The sequence below is a fragment of the Anarhichas minor genome, unplaced genomic scaffold (genome assembly GCF_050575085.1).
Source record: "Anarhichas minor isolate MPS153535 unplaced genomic scaffold, ASM5057508v1 ptg000137l, whole genome shotgun sequence".
Lineage (NCBI taxonomy): Eukaryota > Metazoa > Chordata > Actinopteri > Perciformes > Anarhichadidae > Anarhichas > Anarhichas minor.
The window spans coordinates 648,255-660,000 of record NW_027466583.1 but is presented as its reverse complement, the minus strand read 5'-3'; the positions used below and the strand labels follow the sequence as shown (position 1 = coordinate 660,000).

The following is an 11,746-nucleotide window of genomic DNA, read 5'->3' as shown; positions in this document are numbered from 1 at the left end:
TCTAGACTAACTTAAAGACCAGGTGAGACTCTAGACTAACGTTAAGACCAGGTGAGACTCTAGACTAACGTTAAGACCAGGTGAGACTCTAGACTAACGTTAAGACCAGGTGAGACTCTAGAGTAACGTTAAGACCAGGTGAGACTCTAGAGTAACGTTAAGACCAGGTGAGACTCTAGACTAACTTAAAGACCAGGTGAGACTCTAGACTAACTTAAAGACCAGGTGAGACTCTAGACTAACATTAAGACCAGGTGAGACTCTAGACTAACTTCCTGTTTGTCTCTCAGGATCCAGAACATGAGGATGATCGACGGTAAACCCGAGTATAAAAACGGTGTGGTGAGTCTGCTTAACTTTACTAAAAGGCCCAATCCCAACGAAAATAGTTCATACATGTACACACATGAACTTTATTTTGAAATGAGTTCTGACCCGCTTCCTGTCTCGGTCCATCAGGAGGTCTTGATGCGGGTCGTGAGAAACGAGGGATTCTTCTCTCTGTGGAAAGGGTTCACTCCATACTACGCCCGCCTTGGTCCCCACACCGTCCTCACCTTCATCTTCCTCGAACAGATGAACCGCTTCTACAAGACCCACTTCCTGCAGGGCTAACACACACACACACACACACACACGCACACACAAAGGACTGCAGCACAAACCTCATCATGTCTCTGACCTCACAGCTGGAGGATTTAAAGGAACAGTCCCACTGCTGTTTCTTCTGTTCACATGGTGGACTGTTCCTTTAAGCTAAACACACACACATCCCTGTACTTGTGACTTTGTGGGGACTCTCGTTTACATCATGCATTGCCGAGCCCGTAACCATCACAAAGAAAAACCTGACCCGGACCCCTAAACCAGGTCTGAATCCTCACAAAAAAGACCTTCGAGGATTCAGACTGTCCTCCCTCTGAAGGTCTGACACTAAAACTGTCCTCACAATGATGTACACAGACACGCACACACACACACACACACACACACTCTGTGTTTGAAGTTCTTTTTGTAAAGAATGTAGAATAAATGTAGTTCAAGCATCATTAGTGATTTCAATAATAATAAGTCTTATTGTAAATGTGTGATCCCTTGTAACCATGGTTACAGCCAGAGAAAGAAGAATAAACAGTGTGAGCCTCACTTCGTTTGATCGTCATCTCGTTATTAAACTCTGTCCTCGTTATCTACTCTTCCTTTATATATTTTATTCTTATCACTCCAAAATATAATTTTTCTGATCTTTGTTTATTTAAATCTTGTGAATACAAAACTATTAATTCTTATTAATTCTTATCTTTTGTCAAAATATAACCAATGTATTCACTTGTTATTGTTCTTTGAATATCAAAACTATATTTACTGTATTTTAAATATTAGGATTATTTTTGTGCTATAACATTTGTTTCTATAAATATTGACACTACTGTATTTTTCAAATAATCTTATAATAATACAACTTTTCCTCAAAATAATACTTTAAATATAAACAATTGTATCTCCACAATATGTTTCTTCATGTGATCACTGAGAGCAGGAAGTACTACACACTACCAAAATAAAATACATACTAAAGTTTTAGTGGAAGTCCCTGAATGTTTGTTTAATAAAATATGGATTATAAAATGTTGGGTTTACTTTGATAGGAAGACTTGTTTATTTAATGTCTTGGTGAAACAGCAGCTGATTGGTTGATCAACATGCGTCCATCAGGAGGCAGACGAGCTGAGTCCTGATGGACACATTAAAGTGTTATTAATGTAAAGAATGAAATGTGTTTTAATGAAACACTGCGGCAACTTATGACGGGTGCATTATGGGTAATGTTTGTTTTCAGCAGCTGGAGGAGAAGACGCGAGTATCATCCTCTGAACAGGAAGCAGAGGTTAGTGACAGGAAGTAGGCGAAGAAACACTTTAATTATCTTTAATAAAAGTGTGAATGTCATATAACTGTGTGTGTGTGTGTGTGTGTGTGTGTGTGTCAGAGCTACACACAGGTCCTTTCTGCTTCGCCTTATAAGGACACACACTTCATATTCGTTGAAGTTGCAGTAAAGAGACCACTTCCTCTTCCATCGCTCGCCTCCACTTTTGACTTGACTCAGAAATATTCACCGTTACAGAGGAAGTGTGTGTGAGAGAGAGAGTGTGTGTGTGTGTGCGTGAGAGAGAGAGAGAGAGTGTGTGTGTGTGCGTGAGAGAGAGAGAGTGTGTGAGAGAGAGAGAGTGTGTGTGTGTGTGCGTGAGAGAGAGAGAGAGAGTGTGTGTGTGTGCGTGAGAGAGAGAGAGTGTGTGAGAGAGAGAGTGTGTGTGTGTGCGTGAGAGAGAGAGAGTGTGTGAGAGAGAGAGAGTGTGTGTGTGTGTGTGTATATGTGAGAGAGTGACATTCAGCACTTCCTCTGCTCTCATCAATGTTCTGCTTCAGCTGCACTCTTCTCTGTAGCTACACACAAGGCCAGGACACGTTTAGCCTAGCTTAGCACAAAGACTGGAAGCAGAAGTAAACCGTTAGAAGAATCATAATTTGTCACAGTGTGTTCCATATAGAAGGAATGCGACCTGGTGCATAGTGCAGAACATTTAACATTAAACATCAACCCAGTGCAAAAAATATTAATGTTTATAATAAAATATAAAATAAAGTGCACAACAAACAGATAACAGGACTTTAAACAAGTGAGATGTAAGTGTATGTAAAGAGTCGAGTGTGTTTAAATGTGAGGGGATGAGCAGGCAGAGACCGGTACGAGGTGGTCCTGATGATGACGGAGTCAGGGGGTCCTGGTCTCTGTTAATGAACCCGACTGAAGACTGTTGATGTGGCGTGATGTCTTGGTCCTGATGGAGGTCTTGGTCCTGATGGACCTCAGCCTCCTGCCAGATGGAAGGGGCACGAACAGTTTTTGTCCAGGGTGAGAGGGGTCGGCTACAATCCTTCTTGCTCACTTCAGGGTCCTTGAAGCGATCAAGTCCTGGAGGGACGGTAGATTGCAGCCGATCATCCTCTCAGCAGAGCGGATGATGCGCTGCAGCCTGCAGGAGTCGGGCACGTGCAGCTGGGAGAGCTTGTCCTGCAGCACAGACGGGATGATGGTGTTGAAGGCAGAGCTGAAGTCCACAAACAGGATCCTGTTGTAGGGTCCTCAGGAGTCCAGATGCTGGAGGACGAAGTGAATGGCCAAGTTGTCTGTGTCGCCTACAGACCTGTTGGCTCTGTAGGTGAACTGCAGGAGGTCCAGGAGTGGGTCAGTGAGGGTTTTAGGTGGGACAGGACAAAAGACTTCATGACCACAGAGGTCAGGGTGACAGGCCTGTAGTCATTAAGTCCTGTGATGGTGGAGTTAGTACTACTGCCACAGCTAATTCTAGCACTGCAATTCGTAGTACTACTTATACTGCTAAAGTAGCTGCTACTGTTACTATTACTGCTACTACTACTACTGTTACTGCTACTGTTACTATTACTGCTACTAATACTGCTACTCTTACTGCTACTAATACTGCTACTACTACTACTACTACTGCTACTATTACTGTTACTATTACTGCTACTAATACTGCTACTATTACTGCTACTCATACTGCTACTACTACTACTAATACTGCTACTGTTACTACTACTGCTACTATTACTGCTACTGTTACTATTACTGCTACTGCTACTGTTACTATTACTATTAATGACACACACTCCGTTCACACATGAGTTGTGTTGAAGTATTACGATAAATACTTTGAATCAAAGTAAAGTGATGTAAACTGACTCTGGTGTTCATTCTGACGTGTCACCAGTTAACATTGTTTCTTCAGGTTCTTCTCAAACTACAGTCTGATGGAAAATTTAACAAAGTGAGAGTGAGGTTTGGTTGAGTTTCTACTTCCTGTCATCAAAGAGTGTGTGTGTGTGTGTGTGTGCGTGTGTGTGTGCTGTTAATGCAGATCAAATGTGTGTGTTTTCCCAAAGGGTATGCATATTGTAGCTGGTGGCTTGTATAAACCCGTCAGTCTGAGCCACACCTCTTCTCTCTCTCTCCTACACACACACACAGGTTGGTGCCTGTCAGGCTTGAAATTCTTCACAAACCTCCCGGGGTCACAGGTCACAGCCGGCCTGGAGCTGTCTGTCCATGTTAGCTGTCTGTCCATGTTAATGTCCTGAAGAGACATTAAGACCTGTCCTCACAACTACTACTACTGCTAGTACTACTACTACTACTATAACTGCTTGTACTACTACTACTGAAGCCACAGTATTTGGCTGCAGTAACAGGAGTATCTCCTGCTGTTCTGTTTATACAATCATCAGCTGATACTTGATTAAAGTGAACTCGTTATGAATGAGTGAACACGTCTACCTGAGTGAACACCTGTGCATTGATCCGTGGATGTGTTAGCAGTACAAGTACACGCTTTAACAGTGTGTGGTAGTACTGTGAAGTGTTACCACCAAGTTTTAACACGTCGCTGCTCCCCAGCTCCGTCCTCACGCCCACAGGTCTGAACGGGTCCGTGTGTGTGTGTGTGTGTGTGAGTGTGTGTGAGACTCAGGTATGCAGCATGTATGTGCAGAACAGAATCGTGATCCATCATCAGACAATAAGATCTCTTTGACATAAGTCGGTGTAAATGTAGCGTTAGCATGGTTAGCTTGGTTAGCTTGGTTAGCATGCAGACTTTAATCTTACTCAGCTCTGGTGAGGATTAACCACCAGTGGAGTAAATGAAACAAGTGAACCTCTTTCCTCCGTTGTTTAAAGAGGAAGTTCATGAATCTGTGAAGTGGAAACAACACGAGCGCTACAGAGAACGCGTTTTATTTTAATGCTTAGTCGGCAAAAAAAGCTGTTTTTGAGTTGTTCTGACTTGAATTCCGATTATTCTGAAAGTACGTGAATGCAACCTAAAGCTCAAAATCTTTTAGTGAAAGAACGTTTTTAAAATGTTCTCACTTTAAAAACGTTAAAATGTTACAATGTTAACGTTTTAACGTTTTTAAAGTGAGAATGTTCTGTGAGGATATTTTGTTTGGCTGCTGAAGGCTCAGATTTCACATCAGTTGAGTGCACACACTTCCTTCTTCTTCACTTCCTAGGTGAGACAGACAGACAGAGAGACAGACAGACAGAGAGACAGACAGAGACAAGCAGACAGACAGAGACAAGCAGACAGACAGAGAGACAGGCAGACAGACAGACGGACAGAGAGACAGACAGAGACAGGCAGACAGACAGAGAGACAGACAGACAGAGAGACAGACAGGCAGGCAGGCAGAGAGACAGACAGAGAGAGACAGACAGAGAGACAGACAGAGACAGACAGACAGGCAGGCAGAGAGACAGACAGACAGACAGGCAGAGACAGGCAGACAGAGAGACAGACAGACAGACAGAGAGACAGACAGGCAGGCAGAGAGACAGAGAGACAGACAGAGAGAGAGACAGACAGGCAGGCAGACAGACAGACAGACAGAGAGACAGACAGACAGGCAGAGAGACAGGCAGGCAGACAGAGAGACAGGCAGAGAGACAGACAGACAGAGAGACAGACAGGCAGACAGACAGAGAGACAGACAGGCAGACAGACAGAGAGACAGGCAGACAGACAGACAGAGAGACAGACAGGCAGACAGACAGGCAGGCAGGCAGACGGAGAGAGAGACAGATTGGTGGAGAAACACTAGGTGACAGCAAAGCAGGAAGCTGCCTGCAGGCTGGGAGTGGTCGGACAAACAGTATAAAAGACAACTCGTCTTCCTTCTTCCTGCATTCGACTTCTCTCTGCCTCCTCTTCCTCCTCTTCCTCACACCTGAAACTAAACCTGCACAGGTAAGATCCACCGTTCATTCAGGTTCATGAGTCTTCTGACGCTGATTCAGACTGATCGAGTAGTCACTCAGTGTTTATGTGTTACTGATCTGTGTGTGTGTGTGTGTGTGTGTGTGTGTGTGTGTGTTGGACATTGATCAGGATGTCGTGGGACGCATACCGTGATCAACTGAAGGCTGTGGAGTCGGTCACAGAAGTGGGCATCTTTGGTGTTGATGGGAGTACGTGGTCCAAAACAGACGGCATGACCATGACGGTAAACACACACACACACACACACACACACACAGAGAACACTGTAAAAGATGACCAAGTATTTTTGTTTGGTTTTACTCTGTAAAAAGAAAAAGTTGTCCTCAACCTTCAGGAAGACGTTTTGTAGGATAACCTCGTGAAAAATCTAAAACGTGCGTCATCGTTAAGACTAAAACACATTTGTAGAAATACATGAAACACGTCATCTAACATCCAGAAATGAGCTTTTATTCTGAAACTCCTGGTGTTTCTGTAATAATTATTATTATTTTTGCACTGAGATGGATTCTGATTGTTTTTTTTATAGTTTTTTTAAACTGACGGGTAACAAAACTGTGTATTTTGATAATTATATTTTTATTTTGAAATGTACTTTTATACAAATGTATTCGTTGAGTTAAAACACGCACTGGTGTTCACGTCTGTGGAGAATCCGATATTATTTTTAATAATTTATCGACTTTGCGCGTTTTTCTTTTCAGACTTCAGATCTGAGCGTCGCGGTTTTTTTTTCCGTGTCATACGTCGCTTTTCGGGTCTGAAGGCGGCGTGTTGGTTTAACTGCCTTATAAGGACATGATGTCAGAAAAAGAGCGGTGAATGCAGGAAGTGGAGACGATCACTTCTTGTTTCTCTCTCACCCACACACACACACACACACAAAAATACACACACACACACACACACACACACTGCATGTCAAGGAGTCGACTTAAAGGCCTTTACTCTGATTGGCTGGATGGTTTTAAGGAAGTGGTTTAGCCTCTGCAAGTGTGTGTGGAGTGTGTGTGTGTGTGTGTGTGTGGTGTGTCTTGACTTGTCCTCCACACATTCCTTCTGCAACTTTGTTCAAATGTGTTCAAACCTGCTGATCGATCAATAGTATTATCAGCTCCATGTAGTAAAAGTACACAAGTATTATCAGCTCCATGTAGTAAAAGTACACAAGTATTATCAGCTCCATGTAGTAAAAGTACACAAGTATCATCAGCTTCATGAAGTTAAAGTATCAGTAGTTAAAGTACACAAATATCATCAGCTTCATGTAGTTAAAGTATCAGTAGTTAAAGTACACAAGTATTATCAGCTTCATGTAAAGTATCAGTAGTTAAAGTACACAAGTATCATCATCTCCATGTAGTTAAAGTACACAAGTATCATCAGCTTCATGTAGTTAAAGTATCAGCAGTTAAAGTACACAAGTATCATCAGCTTCATGTGGTTAAAGTATCAGTAGTTAAAGTACACAAGTATCATCAGCTTCATGTGGTTAAAGTACACAAGTATCATCAGCTTCATGTGGTTAAAGTATCAGTAGTTAAAGTACACAAGTATTATCAGCTTCATGTAGTTAAAGTATCAGTAGTTAAAGTACACAAGTATCATCAGCTTCATGTAGTTAAAGTACACAAGTATCATCAGCTTCATGTGGTTAAAGTATCAGTAGTTAAAGTACACAAGTATTATCAGCTTCATGTAGTTAAAGTATCAGTAGTTAAAGTACACAAGTATCATCATCTCCATGTAGTTAAAGTACACAAGTATCATCAGCTTCATGTGGTTAAAGTATCAGTAGTTAAAGTACACAAGTATCATCAGCTTCATGTGGTTAAAGTATCAGTAGTTAAAGTACACAAGTATCATCAGCTTCATGTGGTTAAAGTATCAGTAGTTAAAGTACACAAGTATTATCAGCTTCATGTAGTTAAAGTATCAGTAGTTAAAGTACACAAGTATCATCAGCTTCATGTGGTTAAAGTATCAGTAGTTAAAGTACACAAGTATTATCAGCTTCATGTGGTTAAAGTATCAGTAGTTAAAGTACACAAGTATCATCAGCTTCATGTAGTTAAAGTATCAGTAGTTAAAGTACACAAGTATTATCAGCTTCATGTAGTTAAAGTATCAGTAGTTAGAATGATTGTCATAACCTGATTAATGATGAATGAATGAATGAATGAATGAATGAATGATGACTTATTGATTGGTTAATGGACAATGAATGATGACTCATCAGTCAGGTGATTGATCTCAGTACGGTGATGTCACTGTTTCTCTGCAGTGAGTCGTCACTCAGTGAAACCAGTTCAACCAGTTAGAGTGGATTAATGGCAACAGGCTCCGCCCCTCAACACGTGCTGCCTTCAGGCTCAGAGCGCTGCGGCCGACATGTGAAACACAAACAGACTTTAGTTCAGAGCTTCTTATTATTTATGAAGCTTCAATGCTACGTTCACTAAACAGCTAACGTTAGCCACCTAGCTGCTGTGGCTAATGTTAGCTAAACTCCAGAAACAGATGATCGTTGAATTGTAGTTCTCGTAGTTTTTTCAGCAGATGGAGCTGCAGCAGAGATACAGACAGGAAACACATTAATACCACTTTATTTTCTCTGATGTCCAATTAGTTCATGTTAGTGCATGTGAACGTGCCTTTTAGTTCATGTTAGTGCATGTGAACGTGCCTTTTAGTTCATGTTAGTGCATGTGAACGTGCCTTTTAGTGCATGTGAACGTGCATGTTAGTGCATGTGAACATGCCGCTCTGCTCGCATACGGCGGTTACAGTTGATAACGGCAACAGACCAGCAGCATTGTCGTGGAAACATGGCACCAGAACAACACTGTCGGTACTGTTAGCGCTGTTAGCTCTATCAGCACTGTTAGCTCTGTTAGCTCTATCAGCACTGTTAGCTCTGTTAGCTCTATCAGCACTGTTAGCTCTGTTAGCTCTATCAGCACTGTTTGCACTGTTAGCTCTATCAGCACTGTTACCACTGTTAGCTCTGTTAGCTCTATCAGCACTGTTAGCACTATTAGCTCTGTTAGCTCTATCAGCACTGTTAGAGTTGTTAGCACCATTAGCTATGAGCTGCCGACATGTTGAGAGCTGTTGAGAAACAGTAGAAATGCTCCTCATCTCGTCTGCAGCTTTAACTGCATGGAAACAAATAAAGACAAATAAACATTTTGTGACGCAATGTGGTTGATGCCTGAAGCCAGAAATGATCATAACCTGTCTGTCTCTCTGCCCGTCTCTCTCTCTCTCAGCTGGAACAGATCAAGGCCCTGTCTGGTGACTCACACAGTATGCATGAATGTGGCCCAAAGATCGGCAACATAAAGTGCATGTTCCTCAGAGACCAGCGCCAGGATCCACAGAGCTACTGCATGCACCTGAAGACCTCCGAGAGTGATGGAAAACTAGCAGTCTGTGTCGGCCAGACCAAAACAGGTAGAGAGGGAGACGGGTAGAGAGGGAGACGGGTAGAGAGGGAGACGAGTAGAGAGGGAGACGAGTAGAGAGAGAGACGAGTAGAGAGAGAGACGGGTAGAGAGGGAGACGGGTAGAGAGGGAGACGGGTAGAGAGGGAGACGGGTAGAGAGGGAGACGGGTAGAGAGGGAGACGAGTAGAGAGAGAGACGAGTAGAGAGAGAGACGGGTAGAGAGGGAGACGGGTAGAGAGGGAGACGAGTAGAGAGAGAGACGGGTAGAGAGGGAGACGAGTAGAGAGAGAGACGGGTAGAGAGGGAGACGGGTAGAGAGAGAGACGGGTAGAGAGGGAGACGAGTAGAGAGAGAGACGGGTAGAGAGGGAGACGAGTAGAGAGAGAGACGGGTAGAGAGGGAGACGGGTAGAGAGAGAGACGGGTAGAGAGGGAGACGGGTAGAGAGGGAGACGAGTAGAGAGAGAGACGGGTAGAGAGGGAGACGGGTAGAGAGAGAGACGGGTAGAGAGGGAGACGAGTAGAGAGAGAGACGGGTAGAGAGGGAGACGGGTAGAGAGAGACGAGTAGAGAGGGAGACGAGTAGAGAGGGAGACGAGTAGAGAGTCAGACAGTAACTTTCTGAAAAAAGTTATTTGTTTGAGTAACAAAACGTCTCTGAAGATAAAGTGTCTTTTTGTTGACTGTCCTGTCTCACCACCTGTCTGTCTCCACAGCTATAGTGGTGGTGTTCGGCTCAGGTATCGGCAGTCTGCTGGCTGGACCTGTGTTCAAGATCGTCAGTTACCTGCGAGAAGCCGGCTATTAGGACTCCTGTTCCCGCCAAACAAGAAGCCCCTCCCCTCTCTCCCCTCCCCCTCCCCTCTCTCCCCTCCCCCCTCTTCAGTGTTACATTTATTATTATGTGTCCAATCACAATCTCATCACAGGAGAATAAAACCTTTTATTCTGAAAAACACTGTCTGTCTCTGTGTGTGTGTGTGTTAAAATAAGAGCGTATGAAGACCCCCCCACACACACACACGCACACACACACACACCAGTCATGTGCAGTTATATTTAGCTGCAGTCAAAGGCTACAGGGACACTTAACGGGGACTTTAAGGGGTCATTAATAGGCCGACCGCGGTCCTCCAACCGATAGATAAGTGAGAATTATTACATTTTCACGGAGCACTTCTATTTTAAGCTGCGCAGCTTTTCTAGTCTTTACGGTACTCGTTCATCATCCAGGGAACACACCGACCAATTACATGCGTTGTAAATCGCATCACGTGATGCTACTCAGCCAACCAATCAAATATGTGAATATACTGTATATATATATATATACATATATATATGTATATATGTATATGTATATGTATATATATATATATATATTACATTACATTACATTACAGTCATTTAGCAGACGCTTTTATCCAAAGCGACTTACAATAAGTGTATTCAACATCGGTTTTCGAGAGAACTAGTCACCAGAAGTAATAAGTGCATGTCCTTTAAACAAGCATCTAAGAGCATAAACCAGAGCCAACGTACAGTGCAGAAACAAATGAATGCAATAAGTGCCACAGACTAATATAAAAACAATAAGTGCAATAAGCTAGTATGAATACAATAGATGCAAAGTAAGTGCTAAGCGGAAGGGTAGGCCTTCTTGAAGAGGTGAGTCTTCAGCCTGATGAAAGATGGGCAGTGACTCTGCTGTCCTGACGTCAGTGGGGAGTTCATTCCACCACTGTGGGGCCAGGACAGGAAACAGCCGCGACCGGGTCGATCGACCGCAGGACCTCTGAGCGACGGGGCAACCGATCGCCCCGAGGCAGCAGAGCGAAGTGGTCGGCGGGGGTGTAGGGCTTGACCGTGGCCTGGAGATAGGAAGGAGCTGTTCCCTTCACTGCCCTGTAGGCTAGCACCAGAGTCTTAAACTGGAGGATCCTACAGGGAGCCAGTGTAGAGAACGGAGAAGAGAAGTTGTGTGGGAGAACTTGGGGCGATTGAACACCAGACGAGCTGCAGCTTTCTGGACAAGCTCCAGAGGTCTGATGGCCGACGCCGGGGCTCCGGCAAGTAGTGAGTTGCAGTAGTCCAGGAGATGACAAGAGCCTGGATGAGCACCTGCACCGTCTCATCAGTGAGGAAGTGAATCCTCCTGATGTTGTAGAGCAGGAATCTGCAGGAGCGTGTAACCAATGCAATGTTTGCTGAGAACGGCAGTTGGTCGTCCAGGGTCACACCCAGGTTTCTCGCAGTCCGAGTTGGCGTCACCACACCATATATATATATATGTATATATATATATATATGTATATATATATATATGTATATGTATATATATATATATGTATATGTATATGTATATATATATATGTATATATATATGTATATGTATATATATATATATATATGTATATATATATATATGTATATG

The 11,746-nt window shown here is 43.3% G+C and overlaps 2 protein-coding genes across 2 annotated transcripts in view; both read left to right on the top strand.

Annotated features, from left to right (window-relative positions):
- Nucleotides 1-1,146, top strand: part of slc25a11 (solute carrier family 25 member 11) — an 8,861-nt gene extending 7,715 nt beyond the window's left edge. The window contains exons 8-9 of the mRNA XM_076085054.1: nt 291-342; nt 460-1,146. Coding sequence (XP_075941169.1) covers nt 291-342; nt 460-615 — 208 coding nt within the window. The 3' untranslated portion in view covers nt 616-1,146. The remainder of the gene's footprint in view (nt 1-290; nt 343-459) is intronic.
- Nucleotides 1,147-5,675: 4,529 nt separating this feature from the next.
- LOC142943498 (profilin-like) lies at nt 5,676-10,270 on the top strand. The gene is made up of 4 exons (XM_076085052.1): nt 5,676-5,831; nt 5,973-6,087; nt 9,137-9,320; nt 10,029-10,270. Exons 2-4 carry the CDS (start codon nt 5,974-5,976, stop codon nt 10,118-10,120), a joined length of 390 nt encoding a protein of 129 aa, XP_075941167.1. The 5' UTR covers nt 5,676-5,831; nt 5,973; the 3' UTR covers nt 10,121-10,270.
- The last annotated feature ends 1,476 nt before the right edge of the window (nt 10,271-11,746 follow it).